The 21180-nt window shown below is 45.3% G+C and overlaps 1 protein-coding gene across 2 annotated transcripts in view; it reads left to right on the top strand.

The window, feature by feature from the left end:
* Window positions 1–633: 633 nt before the first annotated feature.
* TMEM120B (transmembrane protein 120B) overlaps window positions 634–21180 on the top strand; it is a 119859-nt gene continuing 99312 nt past the window's right edge. For both annotated transcript variants that reach the window (XM_086942991.1, XM_086942990.1), the window contains exons 1-2: window positions 634–833; window positions 11087–11205. In XM_086942991.1, coding sequence (XP_086799117.1) covers window positions 750–833; window positions 11087–11205 — 203 coding nt within the window. In that variant the 5' untranslated portion in view covers window positions 634–749. The remainder of the gene's footprint in view (window positions 834–11086; window positions 11206–21180) is intronic.

Here is a 21180-nt window from a genome sequence, read left to right as displayed (position 1 = left end):
CATTATGATTTTAGGTGTATTTCTTCCAATTGGCCCTTGAAATTAGCCAATGCCGGAGTTCCCTATATCGCTAATATAAGGGAGCAGCAAAACATAGGGCCATTACAAAGTGGACCTTGAGGGCCACTAATAAATGAATACATAAAAGCAGTAATTTCCATTTAAAGAGGTTTGAAGAATCTGCAATTTTGGTTGCATGCATAGAGTGACCTGATCCTTCGTGCAAGATTCTCATTGGATCATTGAAAACTTGCCAAAAAGACTAGCACGCAACCTTCCTAAAAAGCCTCATTTGATCCCTCGAAACGTTCGGCCATGCTTGAAAGCGACACTGTCCAAACATTTCATTGTGATACCCTCAAAGATGTATCACTAGTATAAAAGAAAATGTATTACTTTTTAATATTGCACATATATTTATGGCGGAAAAAAAATTGTAACACACTCGGCATTCTTTTATGAAGTGTTTTTTACATTTCCCTTTAATTTAATGTTTAAAATAACAATTATTATAGATTAATGTGGATCAATATAATACAAATTTTACTAAAATATGGATTCAAGTGACAAGCCTTTTCCCAACCAAAGGTCGTGCGGTGTTTCTAACATGGCGGCGCTATGCTCTGCTGAGGCACCGCCATGTGGTGTATCGTCTCTGTCGATGAGACGGGGTGTGCACGCGAGCGATGGTGACGCGCCTCGCGCGCGCTGAAGCAGCTGTTGCGGAGGCCGGGTGCTAGCGGTGCAGGATGTCCTCCTGCAGCCCCGCCATGTCTCTGGAGAGATGCCGGGCGGACTGGGGGGAGTTGGAGGACGAGTTCCAGCAGCTGCAGGTAAAGTCCCTGTCGAGGGTGGATGGGGGCAGTGCGGTGCCCCTTGGAATCCTTCCCAACTTGGAGGTCAGAAAGCAACCTGTGTATAAAGTCCACACATGGGCCATTGTGGTTATTCTGTACAATTAGTTTCATGGTGACCTTGTGCAGTCAGCCTCTCCCAGCTCTTATTCACACTCTGCAGACCATACGCCTAGTGTTCAATGGGTCAGAGGAGTCGCAGGGATTGTGCAAAGTGTAGAGCGCTGCAGTCTAGAATTAATAAACCCGAAAATCTGGCATGTAATGCAGTTCTCCATAATTCCAGATTCTAACCTCCTTACTGTCCTGAGAGGCGAACTCTCCAATCCATAAACCAAGAGTAGCCCTGCCTTTTTATCAAAAGCTTAGGAACCCTTTGTAAAGCTCATATTGAATTAAATGTGAGTAAAATTTTGCTGTTTCTCTCGGCAATAGCACCAGCAAAGCAGCTGAGTGCTAATGAAACCCAAGCAAAGCATTTAGCTTTTGAAGACGTCATGAGTGACACTGGTATAGGCTGTCATCGTTGTTGTGGTAGGTGACATCACCTGATAAGCACCTAGATCGAGACTGGCCAGCTGTCTTGCAGCTCTGAAAATATTGTCATGTTAGGTAGGACATGAGCGATCGCCTCTGGCTTGCAGACAGTGCAGAGCAAAACACTGCATTATTTTGCTTTCAACATCTTTATACCAGTATCCCCTTGCCTGCTATATAGTTCCTGATTTTTTTTGTTTGCATGTTAGTTTGTCTGTCTAGAGCAATGCTGGTATTATGTAGTCACTAACAACATGTCGCAATTGCCTGATGAGTGCTTTGGTTGTACAGAAGCATTTCTGCCCCCGCTTTATGTCATGTTCAGGTAATCTGGTTGCGCATGTGAACAATAGAGTGGGCATAAGGCAGTGTTTCTAGGTGGACTCCATATGTTTGGCAGCTTCTCATGTTTGTTGATATTTCATTAAGAGCTGTGGAACTGTTTGCTTAACTGTGTTTTAGCCTTCTAACCATAACAAATAGAAAATACCTGGATGCCTTCTAAGATTGAATGCTCCTCTATTTAATGGAATTTTCCTGGAAACTGGCTTATCAAGACTACCAGGTGCCAGTACGCTACTGGCTGCATTTGGGTTCTGTAAGCCCTAGCCCTTCATGTGAAATCTCTGTCAGATAGTGAAATTGGGACGATTTCCTTCTGTGTTATCTAATACACACTTCATCAATATAAGTACTGGCGTTCTGTTCTTTTCTATTGCCCATCAAAGTTTAAAATAACCAGGCAATCTCTATACTCCCATCTAGTTTAGGGTAAAGAAATTCCAGCAATCTACTTTTGAGGTCTATTGTGAGGCCTAGAAATTAGATAAACTTGTTATTTTATACAAGGTGAAATATCAGCCTATTTTCTTTTGTGATCTGTTGCAAGATAAATTAATCGGGGTAATTTGCTTCCATACACTAGTAAATGGGGAAAAATTTCTAGTAATCTCCTGAAATCAAGTATAGCTTATTCTACAGAGAGTAATATTTTCTAATCAAATGCTAGTTAGGGCACTAAAGTTTTTAACACACGCAGGGTAAAGTATACAAGCAATGACCTGCTATAACCTCTGATGCAAGGTAAAGCCACTCTCCCCTCCACCCTCTGTCTGTTATCCTTGGAAGGGTTGGGCAATCAAAGTCATCTCCAGCAGGCACAATCAGGAAAAAGCAATGAGGAGGGATCCTAGTCTGTTATCATTTATTGAGTAATCAGAGCAGTCACCTCCTGTAAATAAGTGCATGACAGGTGATCAGAGTATCTTCCTGTAGTCTAGCACTGGGTGAAGAAACCAGCGCTATTTACTTTTAATATAGCAAAGGGTCACATAAGCGAGGAAATCACTTTCTCCATACTAAAACACTAAATTAATGGGACTGGTTGCCTTTATTACAAGATAAGGTAGTCTTCGATGATCTAACTCGGGAAGGCAATGTACATAATTTTATCTAATGGAGGATGAAGCAATCCTAGTAATCACTCGCTGTAATCCATTGCAAAGAAAGGTAAACCTAATCTTTTGTATTTGAGTGCAGGTTGAAGTGATCTGCTGTAGGAAAGTGTCCCTTTTTTTGCATGATTGCCCCCCACCTTTTGCCTAATGTTGCTGTACTTTTACTGAGTGTGCCCTGGGTTCCTGCCAACCAGGTACCCAGGTCCTACGTTCTTTCCCTAAACTGTGTAGTTGCAAAACCCAATTGACAACTCTCTGGCCATATGCAAGTCCCTTGTTAAAAGATACCAGGGGTACCAAGGGCACTGTGATCAGGGAAGCCCCTAAGGGCTGCAGCACATATTGTGCCACCCTTAGAGGCCATGTACCTTTATACACATACACACTGCCATTGCAGGCTGCGTGTTTTGGTGCAGAACAAAGTGAAGAGTCGACATGGCACATATCCCTGTGTGCCATGCCTACAATCCACTGCCCTCGCATAGAAAAGCCACCCCTCTAGCTCGTGCACATACCAGTGGTGAGGGTACATGTACCCCTCCATTGTCTTAGTCAATTCTTAGGCATTATAAGTGCAGTAATACCATAAAGAGTATATGGTATGGGAGTAAGTCATTACGAACTCCACAGCACCATAATGGCTTTACTGAAAACTGGTAAGTTTGGTATCAAACTCCTCAGCACATTAAACCCACACTGATGCCAGTGTGGGATTTAATGTTAATGAAAAAAAGCACTTGGAGGGCATTTTCGAGATGCCCCCAGAAAAACGACCTAACTCTAGTGACCATGCTGAGGGGCTGCTCACCAGCTTCCACCACCAGACATGTTTCTGGACCCCTGGGTCGAGAGCCTGCTGTTCTCGGGGTCCTGAAACAAAGCACATACTGGGTCTAGGTGCCAAGCTCCTCCCCCAGGATGGGCAGGGTCCAAGAAGGGGAATCTTCAAAGGCTTGCTGCTTCTGTGAGCTAACCCAGCCATTTACTGCTCCCAACAACTGTCCCCCACTGGTTCTGACCCCCACTGTGGGCGAGAGAATTGTCGGGGAAACTACATTAGGAGCAGAGGTGTACCCACCTTTGCCAACCCCACCCCTCAGGTGGGGGAGGCGAGATGAAGCACAGCTCTCAGTCCCCGGCATCTTGCAAATGGGGGGGATCCAGCCAACCAGAATGAGGCTTATGTCCCCTCCCAATGAAGGGTGGCATTATAGGGGGTGTACCCACCCCAAGGAAGGGGCCCATTGGTGCTGACCTGTAACTATGTGTAACACCCTTAAATGTAGTATTTAGGGGCAACCCAGAACCATGCCTTCTTAGACGAGAAGAAACAAGGACAGAAGAGCCTTCCTGAAGAAGAGGAGGAGGACACCAACTGACTTGGCCCCATCCCTACTTGCCTGTCCTGACCGTGACCTGCTCCAGTAAAATCCTGGTGTGTCATGCAGCCAACAGCCCCTCAGAACCCGGAGGATCTGCCCTGCCTTCCCAACCAGACTTTGTCTCCCGTGAGCACCCGATTTGCTCACCATCAGACTTTGGCTCCGGCTAAATCCCCAAGTCTGCACCAGACGCCCACGGCCCGAGTTTGAGTGGCCTTACACCACAAGGAGGTCTCCCCGGCAATCCTGACTTTGGATCTGGTGATCCCTGACACACATCAAGTGTCCAACTGATGCCTGCAGCCCTTTTCTCAAGGATTCCCCTGACTGCGACTGGAGCCGGTAAGAAAAACTCAATGCCAAAAGACACCCCTGCACCCAACGTCCCACAGCCTTGGGCATCCCAAGACATCCCAGCTTACATCTCCAACTGGTGGTCGACTCCAGAAGTTATTCGTCCTCCAGTGTTTGTTGCAACTGGATAATCCCCATTGAAAGCAACAGGACACCCAACGACAAAACAGCACCCTGCACCTGCCACCCATGTGCTGCTGTAGGTGCACCTTGTGTGCTAAATCGAATCCCCTTTTGTCCCGAGCCCAAGTCCATGAGCTTTGCTCCCACAACCTTGTGGCCTTCTCGTGAGCAGCCACCAACCGGAGGCCCTCTATCCCCCATTGGATAAAATTGGGCCTCAGCACTCTGCACCCGGCCGCCCTAGTGCCGTTGAAGGTGCTTTGCGTGTGCATAATTGACCCTGGGGGGAACCTTAGTTCTAACCCCAGAAAACTAACTCCCAAACCGAAGTACTTACAGTTAACCTGATTTTCTCACATAGGACTGCATTGTGAAAAGTGTTGTAAGTATGGAGTTGGATTGTATGAAACCATAAGAAACTACATATTTACAAAAACTGATTTACTTACCTTTTATCAGTGTGATATCTAGGCATATCGCACTGAGTAGAAAAATGTACTTAAAAAGTAATCTGAAAAGTAACGTACACACTAATCTGATAAGTAATTCTAACTGCTTTATAAACAAATGACTTACCTGTAACCAATCCAATTTCATTCAACTGCATTTAGACTGTATTTATCTGCATTATACTTGCAAAGTATTAGTATACTTACCTGTACCAGGCCTGGCTTGGTTCTAGAAAATAAAACACAACTAAATAATATTTTTATACAAACAAATTGGTCTGAGTTTGGTCTTAGAGTGGGTGACATAATTTTTTGCCTGACTGTGTATAATAAATGCTTAACAATACCTTCTGATAAAGTCTTACTGCTCACCCACACTATCAAAAAGGTATTATCTACTTTTACCTCGGCCTACCTTTGGGAATCCACTGGACTCTGTGCACACTATACTTTATTTTGGTATATTATATATAGTCATCTTCCTACCCCAAAATATCTTTGATCCCTTTGTCCAAGGGGCTTTGAGCCCAGTTCAAACCAGTTCTGGGGACACTTTGCCAGTGCACAACTAAATCCTTTGTCAGTGTGAGCCTTGGTTTCAGACGCACCACAGGGGGGCCACAGCATAATCTGTTTCTGTAATCTAAAGAAGGATGAAGCAGGCAGTGCAATATTTCTGGAATCTACCACACAGTAAGACAGTTGGAGTAATCACTAAATGACTGAAGGTTAAACAAAGTTAAGCTCTCTCATTCCGTATTCAAATACAGAGTAACATAATCCATTGTCTCTTTGGGTAGAGTAACCAGCATGCCCTCATTCTGTAATCTAATGCAAAGCAAAGTAGTAGGAGCAGCTACAGGATTTTCACCTTTTCTTTAGGAGAAGTACACTCTGATGCCAGCAAAGGGTCCAGGACCTGGGAGGCACCTCTTGCGGATCAGGGACTCACCCCAGCATAGGCCAGCAGAGCTCAGACCGATCCAGTTGGAGGTCCAGGCAGGTTTAGTTGCAGCAGGTCAGATCGGCAGTTGCAGGGAGACCTGTGAAGGTTGTTTTTTCTCTGTACCTCAGACCGGTGGCCAGCCTACTGACCCTTAACCCCTTCCATGCTGATGATGGCCCCCGGCCGTCATGGCACACAGTCTCGTGTGCTGATGATGGCTGGGGGCCGTCATGACCACGCCCGCGATCGGAATGTGCCGCACAGGAGCGAAATTCCGGCCGCGGGCAAGGGGTTAAAGTCACTCTAGGTAGCCTGCGATGTAGGTAAGCAGGTCCAGAATTCCTTCTCAGACAGCAAGACATTCTTTTAATCAGTAGGGCAGTCCGTATTCTGTAACTTCCACAGGTCCAGGAGTGTTATGAAATGTGGTGCTGGAGGTCCAGCCTTTGTGTAACCTTTGTGTAACAAGCCCATTCAGAGTCACGAGTCTCAGCAAATATACTACATTTTCCTTATTTGTATAAATGACAGTAATGGGTAAAATGATAGTTATATTATTGGCTAAACCCTTTTTTTGTTTGTTTGTTTGTTTCTGAACTTTATTGTTAATCAACTTGTAAAACTGAAGGAAGATGCCGAACCACATGTTAGGATAACGCCTCTATAACGTTTTTTATCTTGTACATATTGGGAGCAGGGCCAGAAAGCGTATGCTCCAAGTTATCATTTGTTCTGAAACATACTCTGTTAATGATGAGTGTGGTGGGCAAACACTTGTCACTGTATGTATTATCTGGAAAAGCCCTTGTCCCTTATTTATTGGCTGTGGTCCACAAAAAGTGTGTATGTAACTTGCACAGTAGGTAGATGCTCCACCTGCCTACCTTCAGTGGGCAGTGTTTAGAGACTTGAGAACAGAGAAGTTGACTGCCTCTGCTGATGTATTTCAGTGAGCAGCGTCCAAGGATGACCCCGTCACCAGGGTGAATAGGATCAGTGCTCAGTAGAGGTTTCAAAGGGTAAGCTCACACTCTCTAGACTCTACTCAAGTAGGCCCAAACTAGAGTCGTATTGCTTATGTTCTCATCTGCAGCAGGCTAGGTTTGGCAGGTCAGGCTAGACTGTTCCAATTGGAGGAGACGCAAACTGATTTGCATGTGGCTGGCCTCTGTCTAGAGTGGAAGAGTGGGTAAAAAACCCTGCACTAGTACGATGATGATCGTGTTTTTGCCAGTGACTGAGATTAATATAAGCTTTCCTTCTATCACTTTATTGAAGTAACTATGCCATGCGGCAGCTTCTGAAACAAGCTCCGTCATTAAGATCTACCCAGCTTCTACCTTTTGTTCACCGTAGACACAGGTGGACACCGGGTAATTTCTCACACCCTATGTTTTGCATACATTCCTTTTGCAATTTGTGTTGCAATCATTTTTCTTTATTTTAATAAGCTAAAGGTAATTCACTTCTCCTTATGTGCCCACAACAGTCCTGATGAAGACCCTACTGTAAGGATTTAGGCTACCCTACACTACCACTGGGTCGAAACGTCGACAGCTCCATTTTCTATTCCAAATGTGGACAACAGTGTTTTTTCACTGAGCCAAATATAAGATTATGGTTCTGTAAATTAATTTGTAGCCTTGTATAAGGCTGGATAGGCCTTGTATGCATTTTGTATGTATATATTGTCACTGCCCTCCTCTTTTTTCACCAAACCCTCACTTCTACACATTGCTGCACTATTCCCTTCTATGGAGCACCACGGCATAATTTATTCAGACATTCCTGCTTAGGTATGGAGCCAGCTCCTCACCCCGCCCCCACCTTTACACATTCTATCAAAGGACCTTCCTTCCCTCCCTTCCGTTCCAAGTCTTTAAGTGACTTTCACTTAAAATTATGGCAAAGATCTGCTAAAAAAAAAACTTGCTCTGTCTTTATAGGTTGTACATAAATATGGTTTTCTATTTAATTTTTTTTATTGCTGGGGGCAGCCCTCGGCTGTTAGGAAGAGAATATGTCCTGGGTGAAATAATAGGCCTGGCTTGTGTAGGTTTAGAATGGGTGGGTTGTTTCAGAAGCCTTCAGGCATCTTCAGGTTTTATACAGAATCCGAATGTTAAAAGCCGCCTAGAAATTCTTTGACCTTATACATTGCCTTCTGTCCCTTGCCTCACCCAGTATGATTTCCAGATCGTGTGTGGTTCTGGGTACTTTGTCCTGTGTGTAATTCTTATCCTACTTAAGTGGCGCTAAATCAGAGATACGCAATGCCCACATTGTTTGTAGCTCCTTAGAACCCAAAGAATGAGAGACCTCTGTATTTGGCTCATTCATATCTTTTGGTTGTGGGAGGTACCATCTTTATGGTTTTAAAATTGTTTGAATTCGAAAATAATACCTGAAACAGTTTTGTCCTGGACAGGAAACATCTTTGATGTACAAAACCTAGAATGTCTTGATGTTTTATAGAGAATCGAATGTTCTTTAGTGTTAGTGTGGCTTGTATCACCACTCTTTGTGCGTGGAATCACCATGCTGGTAATGGTTTGCACATCTGCTTACATAGGTGATGTCTTACACATGTGGTTTCTCCAGTGCTTTGTTGAGCCTTAGATCATCTTATTGATTTTTTTTTATACATGATCATCTCGTTTTTTTTTTATACATGAGATCATTACAGTCAAACTTTTTCTTTTTTTGCATGTGCCCAGCACTATTATGATAATTTGTGCAAAGGATTTACAGTTTTTGCCTGGCTTTATCATAGGCAGTATTCTGTACATGGGCAAATCATAATGTTCATATGTAGTGCTGGAAATTTTATACGATGGTGATATTTTGTATCTGGCATAATTCCAGCATGCCATCAACCCAGTTGTGATGTTTTGTGCCTAGGAATATTGCATTAGGAAATGTTGTGTGCATTTGGTAATCTCCGTAGTGACATGTAGTGTATGCGGCTGTTTATTTTTGATGTGTATGACGGATCTTCCTGTGGTAGTGGTTTGCACCTGGGAGCATTACATTGTTGATGTTTTGTGCATATGCGCATTGGCATATTGCTAATTTTGTGTCTGGAAAAATTACATTGAAGATATGTTTGCTTTTGATATATTGTGCCAGAAATTGCCACAAAAGTGGTACCTTGTGCCTGATGTAATCACCCCTGTGATATATGCCTGGGGGCTCTCGCATTGTTATGGTGAATATTAGGGTTTTGCCATAACAGTTACCAGACCTTAAACTGAAGAATAAGTCTACCCCAGCGTCAAACATAATACGAACCATAACTCTACCCTTCACTTAAACCAAACACTGCCCCTTATCTAATGCATACATAACAATACCACTTACGCAAACGTTTAGCCTGGTACTTACTGCTTTCAATGTTGAAATATTCTCAGAAATGGTAATCCCAGTCCTCATAGAATCATCTATATAGTGGTACATCAATTTAATGGATTCTGGGAAGTCACTCGTGTCATTTAAAAAAGAAGGAAAAGTGCTACTAATTAACAAGTTCTTGCTGTAAGGCTCATGTACTATAGTAGCCTACCACATAAACCCGTGTTTGCTGCACCCATGAAAAGTATTGGACTTCTATGATCATGTATATTTTGTGGGCTGCTTGGTTCCTATGGTGGCTTCCTGCCTCATTTTGGGACCTAACACATCCTGTTCCGCTCTTGATTTTGCGGTTTCTTCCTTTCTTACCACTTGTAGAGCGCTCTGATACGTTCTTGGGTAATGTTCGTCCTATATAAAATGTTATAAATAAATAAAATAAAAATGATGGTCTAATGTTATTGTAATCACCAGGAAGATATTTTAATTATTCGCTTTCCATTGTGATGCTTTCGGGCATGGAATCATCAAAAGTTGATGCTTTGAACATTGGAACACTAAAACATAATATTTTGTACACCTGTATGTCACTGTGGCGATATTTTGTGCCTGTGGTCGTTTTGATGGTGATGTCCCATGCATGTGATCTCCCAGTGTTGGTATTTTGTTCTGTGAGTCTTACAATGGTGATGTAGTGTCCCGTCCCTGGGATCTTCCGGTGGTGGCATTTTGGTGACATCATTAAAACGGCAGATTGTAGATGGGGTCAGAGGCGAACCTTTTCTGCACTGGCTTATTTCTAAAAGGTGGTAAGTCACAAACACATGATTGACACAAGTCTTATGCTGCCAGTGCCTATGTTTTCATTGACTTTTTTGTTTCTAGCTTCGCTTGCTTTTGCTTGTTGTTTGCTCTTTGAGGACTGTACATTGTCTATATAGAACACCAAAGCAAACTATGATATGTTGGGACTGAGAAACATATGTTTGTGATTTTGTGCAGAATATGATTCATTGACATTAATTTTTGTCCGGAAAATGGATCCATGTATAGGCATCCCCCGAGTGAATTCACACTCGAAATGAAATGGCAGTCAGACAGAGGTTTACCCTGATGTCCAGATCTCTAAATTGACTGTTTCCGAGACTGTTAACCTGTAATGGGAACCGCATTAGTCTACCTTAGCCCCCAGTTTCACGTTCAGCTGCTACATGTCTTTCAGATGCAAACCAGGTCAAATGCTATTCACGGTCTGAAATTAAAAAAAAAAACTCGATCCATGTCTGCATTATGTAAATGAGGCACGAATCCCTTATACTCTGAATGAACTGACATTATCCTAAATTAGAATCCTTGTTCTAGCTAGAAATTGTTTCAGAATCATTTCTCGTCATACTGCAAAAATGTACTTTAACACCTATTTATGTTATTTGTCTATTTCCTTGTGCAGTGTCTGTTTAACATCTCACAATCTACTTACCTGCCTTTACTATTGTGGTGCTTTGACAGGCTAGAATTCAGTGCATCAGTGTGATAGTTTCACATTCATACAGAGTTGTCACTTGCATTTAAATACCTATTTTGTTATCATGTGCATTTAAAAAGGATATATTTTTGATTCTGCTTCCTGCAGGAATCTCACAAGGTATACAGGCAGAAGCTTGAAGAACTCAATGTCCTTCAGACAGCTTGCAGCAGCTCCATAAGCAAACACAAGAGGCGGCTGAAAGACTTGGAGTACAGCCTGCGGAGGTAATGCGAGAGCCGAGAGCGTCCGGCTTGGCCTAGTACTTTTCCTTCTCTGTCGATAGCTAAACGCAGTTTGACCCATAAAAAGGACAACATGAGCAATCGTTCGAGGCAGCTGTGAGCGGGTGGGCTTGCATCGGGCACACATGTCCAAAACTAGTTTAGTATTTAGCGAATACCAAAGTATTGTATTACAGCATTTATATACCGCTTACTACCTCTGTGTGGGGGCACTGCAGAGCTTGCCTACTTTAGCAGCAAGCGTTGCCATGTACATTGTGTGGTTTGATGGATGTTGTTTTTAAACCTAAGTGGGCGGTGTTTACATATTGTGTGTGATGACCACCAAGGGGAGGTTATGGTGTTCAGGGACTCAGCATTTGGCATTATGGTTTATGATGAGGTGTGAAAGATAAACGTGCACTTTTTGGTTTTCAGTATGCTGGCAACTTTGAGCAGCTCTGCAGGTCCCTTTTATTGTTTTTTTTGTGCTCAGTCTACTTAACTGGTTACTGAACTGAATTGTTCAAACTAACATTTTGTTTATAGTTTTGGTTTTGAGGTGGCATGGTTGGAGAGAGAAAACAGTGGGGAAATCTGCTGAAATGGGCTTTGTTAATATCTTTCCATATTGCATTTTGAGATGTAAAGAAGTAGTCATAGTGTGTAGGTAGTTGGGACCTGTAGTGCTAGACTTACATTCCTCCAATAAACCATCAGTGTGTGACAGTTCTCTTTATTTATACCACACCTGTTAATTTGGTGATGACTCATTTATTGGCCGGTACAATAATGGTATTGGACAAGCCCCATAGCAGTTTTGTTTCTTATGTGACTATAAGTGGGGTAAGTTACAGTTGGCTGACCTAACTATATAATATCCAGGCAAACTATAGGTCAGCACTTCTTTAGCTTACCTGCATATCGAAAGTAGTTTGCTGGTTGGGTTGTTCTCTATCTGTGGGTTGTAAGGTAAAGATGGAACTTGAAGGTGTGATTGTCCTTCCAGATTCTATCCTAGGGATGATGTAATTATGTTGGCAATAGCCATGTTTCTAACTGTCTTCTTAAGTGTATATGCTAGTGGAATCTTCGTATGTTGACTGCTATGGAGAAACAGTGGCTTCCATCGATTTCAACGGGTATGATGATCTGTGGTGCAAATATGAAGCACAGTACCTTGTTTTGTGTATATTGCTTGGATTTAATCTGGTGCTACAGTGGTCCTTTTCCTTGTGAGGCTCTGTGGACAATGCAGAGAGCCTTGAAATATATTTTTCTAACTATAGGTAGCCTGTGGAGTGACTGGCAGACTAGATTCATGCATTCTTTGGGGTGACCTAGAAGTTTGCGGCAGCATTTTGAATGAGTTGTATTTTGCTGCCTATGATGAATGTGGGTGTGCCGAGGTATAGGCTTTCGGCATAGTCAAGCTTGATGTTTACGAAAGTTAACATAGATTGCAGTTTCTTTTGGCATCGAAGGTATGGGTAGATGTGATGCTTTTATTGTGTAGAAGGCACACGCGATGATGTTAACATATGGTATTAAAGAAAAGTCTGAATCCATGGTTACTACTATGTTTCTGAATTCCTTTGATGCTGGAGAGGCCTCAAGTTCCTTGGGCCATATGGTAGTTGTTAGAACTGGCTATTTCTGGTAGGTTAAGGCTGACGCCAAAGCCAGGCAGAAACCGCCATTCTAGTTGGGCAAGGGAGTCACACACCAAGATAACCCCTGCTCACCCCCTTGGTAGCTTGGCACGAGCAGTAAGGATAAACTCGGAGGCAATGTGTAAAGCATTTGCGCCAGCACACAACAGCAACAACATACTAGGCACACCACAAAAGGAACTCCACACAAGGTTATTATAAAATAACTTTTGTATTGTAAAAACACATCAGATAGTATCACACAATATACATGGTGCCAACTGGCACGGGCAATATTCACAAGGGATTATGTACACAAGACAGGGCCACGTGGGCCACTGTCAGAATCAGAAATAGCACTCTAGAATAAAGAATAATAAAGAATAAAAATCATAGCAGCACAAATTAGCAACTATGGCACACAACCAGTAACCACTGGTAACAGGAACCAGGACCTCACTAGGACCACCTGTACTAAAAAGAACAACCACCTAAGTATCACACAGCACCTAGGGGTATAAACAAGAACACATTACCCATGATGCATGAAACGCATTCAGAGGAGTAATAAAGGAAAAACACATGATGCTTAAAAACATTCAGAGGTGTAAGACAAGGGAAACACATGATGCATAAACCTACACATTCAGCGGTGTTCAGAACAGAGCACATGATGCAATAAAATACAGTCAGAGGTGCAGCGCAAGAAGACACATGATGCCTAAAACATTCAGAGGTGCAGCGCAGGGAAAAGGAAGACACATGATGCCTAAAAACATTCAGAGGTGCCAGAACAATACAATAGCGCAAAAATCACATGATGCCTAAAAACATTCAGAGGTGCAGGAATAACACATGAGGCAAGAAAACACATTCAGAGGTGCAATAACCATACAATGGTGCAAAACTTACATAAGCCACCACCTGTGGCAGTCCCTAGGCCAACTGGCCTTGTTGGGGCTAAGACGCCCTGTGTCCAGAATGTCAGGGCGCGCTGCCAAGCAGCGCCAGTCAGGGGTGCGCCATTGGCGCAAAACCTAAACGTAGCAGGTGCCCACTACTTGCTGGGCACCTGAGAACACTCACAAGGGCCTAAACACTGCAGCTGGCACTAAGTGCTGCGCAGCTGTGACTGGCCGGGCACCTCTGTGCCATTTCTGTCCCTCTCAGGGACTCACTCTCCATCTTGCGCCTAAACGGTGCAGCTGCCCACTAACTGCTGGGCAGCTGGAGATCAACAAAACTGCGCCAGGGCCCTCACTGACCCTTAGGCGCAAACTGCGCCACTGCTGGAGCCACACAGGCTCTGAACTGCGCACGTTGGAGCCACACAGGCTCTTAAACAATTATAGGCCCCTGGAGCCCTCGAGGCTCAAATCCCTCGCAGGCAGGAGGGGGCGGGCACCGGCATTGTGCCCCGACACCCCCTCTAATTAATATAGCCCCCAGAGCCCCCTCGTGGGCTCCTCCACACATGGGCCTCTTAGCTCGAAATAGCCAATTTGCCCTCTGAGCCTCAGAGGCTCTCTAAACAATTATGCCCCCACGTTGGAGCCTTGCAGGGCTCAAAACGAATGCCACAGAGCCTCTCTGGGCTCTAAATTGCGAGTGTCCCCGTGATCGCTGGAGCGGCCCTCTGCCAACTGGGGCCGCTCTGAGAACAAAGATTAAGACACCCCCTCACTCACCGGGAACTCGCTGGTGCTGCACTTCGGTCTCCCGGCTCCTCTCTGGCAGCTCAGACTCCACCAGCCAGACCGGGGCTCGCCTCTCTCCTCCACCGGGGCTCCCGCTTGGACATGGGAGCCCCGCAACTCTCGCGAACTCCTTTCGGCGCGGGCTCCGCGAGGCGGCATTACCCGGGCCCCCTCCTGGGACCCGGGACTCTCCTGGCCACGCGGGACAAATCCCTCCATGCCGCCGCCGCCATGCTTTGTCTTCCCTTCGGGCTGCGGGGCGGGACTTCCGGCCGGTCGAGCCAGGATTGGCCGGTCGGCCAACCACTTCCGGTTCGCTGCCCCGCTTAGGCAGGCAGGCGGGGAATCACTTCACCGAGGGGTGGGCTCCCTCGATAATGAATATAAAAATAAAAGCGCTATTAAGCGCTTGGGGCAAATGCAGCGCTAGGAACACGAACAAAGCGCTCAGGAACCACACAGCCCAGCCAAAACAAAGCGCTCCCAAGCGCGAATGGCAGGACACAGCGCTCCACACCGTCAGGACAAAGAACAAGCGCTCCCAGGTGCTCCGGGAAGTCCACAGTCCAGCAAAAGAGGTCTCTTGTTAAAAATAAAGCGCTCTCCAGTGCTGGGGGAGAATATAAAGCGCTTCAAAGCGCTATATGCCAAAACAGAGCAGCAAAGTCCTTCAGCAGTCCAGGACCCCAGCAGTCCAGGACATAAGGGGGAGTACCACAGCTCCCAGAACAGGAAAGTCCATCAGGTGTCATGGGGCTGGGCAGGGCCCAGAGATTCCCCTGGGCCCAAGCATCAGCACGCCCCTGGCAGGATTCAAGTCGGAAAACAAGAACATTTTGGAAGGGGACACAGCCCCTTCTTATACAGAGAAAAGTCTTTGAAGTCTTTGTGCAGGCAGTGTGAGAACCAGCTAGAACTGGTTTTAGGGAACTCTCCTCAGTGTCAGGGACAGAGGTGACAGTCGCCCAGCGGGAGGTGGAGCCAGCATTGTGGTCAGGCAGGCACAGCCCTAGTCACTCCCAGGTGCCATCTCCTCCCACTTCCCTGGCAGCAGATGCAGCCTTTCATACACGGGCTGACTCAGACAACCTCCGGGGGCTCCCCAGCCCCTGTCACCCTCAAACCAGACAGTCCATCCACAAGCAGGCCCAGGCACTCCTGGACCAGGCTCACCAGCCAATCACACGCCAGACACAAATTACACAAATATGCCAACTTCTAAAAGTGGCACCTCTACACTAGACACAGTCATGCCGCATATATCATTTCACAGCATTCAGTCTCACGAGTTCGTACATATCAAACTCGACCCTGCACTCCCCACACATCAGGAACTACCATGGGCATACATATTCCCCATTCATTCCTATGGGAGGGCAGGCCACTCACCACACATACACAGAGAGCTCAAGCACTTTACACTGTACCACAGTGAAAAAGTGCGCAGAGGCTTAAAATCACCAACACCAGGTCACAGAAACCGGCTAGGAAAAAGCAAAAAGTCTTGGGGTGAACCTGCCAAAAGGGCCGGGTCCAACAGTAGTATTTAGCCATAATCAGCAGGTCATGATTTTGGTCTTTGTGGTGTCGAACTGTAGGTGGGTGGGTATCCATCATTCATATCTTTAGAATGTGAAGGCAGTCCTTACGTTTGGAGTTGTCGAGTTCTTGCAGGCCGTTTACTTTAAAACGATTTGGGTGTCCTATGCATAGTTGTAACAGGTGAGGTTGAATGACTTAATCAGGTTTGGTAAGGGGGTTAGGTAGAGGTTGAATAATAGCGGCGATATTTAGCCCCTTGAGTGAAACCACAGAGTAAGGTTTGAGGAGCTGATGTGAAAGGTGGTTGGTAAACTACACTTTGTCCATCTCTGAGATAAGCAATCCATTATAAAGCATTTTCACATTCTCTGTGATGATTGTCTGTAGTAGCATGTGGTGGCGGACTGTGCCAAATGCAGTTGATCAGTCCAGAAGCAATAGTGTTCAGCCACTCCGTTCTTTTTCCACTGTGAGTTTAGAACATCCCAAATGGATACAATAGCGGACTTTGCCTGGTCAGAAGCTGGAGTGTTGGTCTGACATTGAGTCATTATCTTCTGTTAACTTTGAAAGTTAGGTAAACATTTCTCTGCTATAGTGGTGTAGTGTGCTTTTGTCAGTTTCATTTCTTGTTTTTCACCACTTGCGTTGTAGTATGTGGAGTTGTGTTTTCATGATTTTGATACTAACATTAATCCATGTGGTGGTCTTTTTGTGGTCCACCCTGGATCTGTACTTTATTAGTATCTGTCTAGTGTAATGGAGATCCAGTTGTAGAAGGTGTGTATGTCTTTTGTTCACATGGTTGTTGAGGTACCTTCAAGATGAGAGTTGAATTAGTGAATGTCTCGTTTTTCCATTGTTTGTGAGGGTTGTTTTTTGCTGTCACTCCAGCTTAACTGAGGAGTTATCTGTAAATGTGGCTTGTGCTAAGGTTGCTATTATGATATCTAGCGTATCTTCAGCAGAGTGAGTTGGATGGAAACAATTTGTCGAACCCCTGGGCGAGGCAAATGTATGCATATTCTCCCCCCCTTATCATCAAAATACATTGTTGTTCATAGTGTGCTTCAATTTGAATTTGTTTTTTTTTATTGTTGACGACCGGGTTTCTTCCTCTTATTTTGCAAATACAATTTTTGTTGATAATGCAAGTCTTTGCTGAGCCTTGTTTCTGTAATGAAGGTGAAGTCTGGTGTGATTTATATGAGTAGGTCAAACATGTTGAAGTGATTTTTGTTCATGGAGCTTGTGTTGAAGAATAAGCACTTTAGTTGTGTTTATTTCTTGGTTATGCCAAGGTGTTTTGAGGTTATTGTGCGATGTAGTAAATGAGGAGAAACACGGGCATAGAGTAATTGGTGTCACTGCATTGGGAAGTAGTCTGGTTGCAGCATGGGGTGAAGGTGGAATGGATGTTTGTGTGGAGAGTGTGTGTGCTTTTTGTGGATGATAGTTGTGTTATAATGGCTCTGGTGTCGGGTGATTTGAATGGGGTGTTGAGGGTTCTGTGGGGGGAAGGTACTATCAGGGAACCTAGTGGTCATATGTTTGTGCCTTCCCTTGATTTTTAGTTTTTTTCGGACAATTGACATTGTGTTTGTCAGTTTTTTGAGTTGTGGGTTTAGAGTTGGTGTAATCTTTGTAGGTTGTGTGGCATAGGTGTAGTGGTTGGTTTTGCTTTTGAAAAGGTTGAGGGGGTGGTTTAGTAGTAGTTACATTCACTTAGTGAATGTATATGAGAGGTGTGCATTTAGTACATGTAGCATTTATGAAACAGTAACAGATATGGATTTTGTAAATGAGTAGTTGCATCTCCACCAGAAAAACCTCCGGCAAACAGAAATTGTAACCTTATGATCTTTCCAGGCCCAAACAGACAACGCCCATAACCTGACGGCCTTTACCTGGATGCCTTAATCCCACTGTTTAATATCCCTAGTGATGAGATGACCTAGATACTAACTCTAACCATAGGACCTTATCCCTAGGAACCAATGGGAGACCAAACCCTAAAACTTAAGGTCAGTAGAAACCCTAGCCCTGGAAACCAATAAGAACCCAAGCGCTTAGCCCTAGAGCAATAGGAATCTTACCCCTAGAAATCTATCCGCACCTAAACCATAGAGCCAATAGCAACCCTAGTCCCAGGAGCCAGAGGGGGACCAAGCACTAAACCCTAGACCCAGTAGAAACACTAGCCCTGAGAACCAATCAAAATGGAAGCCCTAGAGCCAATAGGAACCCTAGATCCAGGGATCAATGGAAAACCAAGCCCTAAGTCCTATGGCCAGTAGAAACCCTAGATCTGTCAACAAATCAAAACCCACATCCAAAAGCAAATCGAAACCATAGCTCGATAGATCATGTGGACTCAAACTTGTGGGGCTGTGCAAGGTGGGAGGGGAGGAGGAAGGCCTGTTCAGGTGACTATAGGCCCCGGTCCAATCACAAAGCCTGAAACTGGAGTGCTGAGGTGGAAGGAAGCTGCTGCTCAGCTCACAATCTGTCTCCTTGGTTGTATATTGGTCAATAAACGCTTTTTCCTCCCTGTTCGATACTATATGAACGACCCAATTTAAAGTCACTAAAATACTTTAAACTCCTTCGCCTACCACTCCAAAAAGGGGTACTTAACATACTGATTCCCAAACACAATTTAACACACACAAAAACGATTGAGCATCCTTAACACACAGTTATGGATTAACTTTATTTCCCCTTTTTTTGGCAGGGAAAAATCTGTCTATTGTCACTTTAGTACAGTTTAGAAACAAGCATTTTCAATGCAACGGTCTCGCCTTTGCAAACGTTAGAGCTATTGGCATTGTAAAGGACACCTTTTTTATTGATGTGTTGGTTTTAAAAACGGATAAATAAATGGTTTGTAATTTACAATGCCAATAGCTTAATCTCTCGCAAATGCGAGACCTATTGCATTTGCACACAGAGACACACACAGAGACACACACACAGAGACACACACACAGAGACACACACACAGAGACACACACACAGAGACACACACACAGAGACACACACACAGAGACACACACACAGAGACACACACACAGAGACACACACACAGAGACACACACACAGAGACACACACACAGAGACACACACACAGAGACACACACACAGAGACACACACACAGAGCCACACACACACACACACACACACAGCCACACACACACAGAGCCACACACACACAGAGCCACACACACACAGAGCCACACACACACAGAGCCACACACACACAGAGCCACACACACACAGAGACACACACACAGAGACACACACACAGAGACACACACACAGAGACACACACACAGAGACACACACACAGAGACACACACACAGAGCCACACACACACAGCCACACACACACACACACACACACACAGAGCCACACAAACACACACACAGAGCCACACACACACAGAGCCACACACACACAGAGCCACACACACACAGAGCCACACACACACAGAGCCACACACACACAGAGCCACACACACACAGAGCCACACACACACAGAGCCACACACACACAGAGCCACACACACACAGAGCCACACACACACAGAGCCACACACACAGAGCCACACACACACAAAGCCACACACACACAGAGCCACACACACACACAGAGACGCACACACAGAGCCACACACACACACACACAGAGCCACACGCACACACACCGAGCCACACGCACACACACACACAGAGCCACACACACACACACACAGCCACACGCACACACACACACACACACACACACACACACACCACACACACCACACACACCACACACACACACACACACACACACACACACACACACACACACACACACACACACACAGCCACACAAACACACAAACACACACACAGAGCCACACACACAGAGCCACACACACACAGAGCCACACACACACAGAGCCACACACACACAGAGCCACACACAGCCACACACAGAGCCACACACACAGAGCCACACACACAAAGCCACACACACACAAAGCCACACACACACAAAGCCACACACACACAAAGCCGCACACAGAGCCACACGCACACACATCGAGCCACACGCACACACATCGAGCCACACGCACACACCGAGCCACGCACACCGAGCCACACGCACACACACCGAGCCACGCACACCGAGCCACACGCACACACACACACAGAGCCACACGCACACACACACACAGCCACACACACACACACACACACACACACAGCCACACACACACACACACCACACACCACACACACACACACCACACACACACCACACACACCACACACACACCACACACACACCACACACACCACACACACACACACACACACACATATATATATATATATATATATATATATATATATATATATATATATATATATATATATACACACACACACACATGGTGGTGTTGGTTGTGATTGATGTGGATGATGTGGTGGTGGATGATGTGGTGGTGGATGATGTGGTAGTGGATGATGTGGTGGTGGATGATGTGGTGGTGGATGATGTGGTGGTGGTGGATGATGATGTGGTGGTGGAGGATGATGTGGTGGTGGTGGTGGAGGTGGTGGTGGTGGTGGTGGTGGATGTGGAGGTGGATGATGTGTAGGTGGATGTGGTGGAGGACGTGGATGTGGTGGTGGTGGTGGATGTGGATGTGGCGGTTAGAAGCACTGATCTAATTAGTCCAGCAGGTGCAGTGGCACCAGGTCTCGTAGTTATGATGGGCACGCTGTCCTATGCCACCTAACAAGGTTCTGTGCGGGGGATGGCGGGCATTTCCCTGGCTTGCCTGAGACCTATGGCACTCCTGCTACGCCATTGGCGGGGAGCTGCGTTACTGTTATTTATTGACGGACTGTTCCATTTTCCTGCTCATGCAGCTGATGCAATCAAATATACATAATAATAATAATAATAATACTGTTTTTTCAATAGCGCGAACAGCTACCTCAACTAGGAGGTGTCCCGGCGCAAATTGCGGTTCCTTACCTCGCACGGATGCCAGGGCGCAGACGACGGCAGCCAGCCACGGCCACGCCA

Source organism: Lissotriton vulgaris, chromosome 11, assembly GCF_964263255.1.
Source record: "Lissotriton vulgaris chromosome 11, aLisVul1.2, whole genome shotgun sequence".
Taxonomy (NCBI): domain Eukaryota; kingdom Metazoa; phylum Chordata; class Amphibia; order Caudata; family Salamandridae; genus Lissotriton; species Lissotriton vulgaris.
This window is presented reverse-complemented; position numbering and strand designations above follow the sequence as displayed.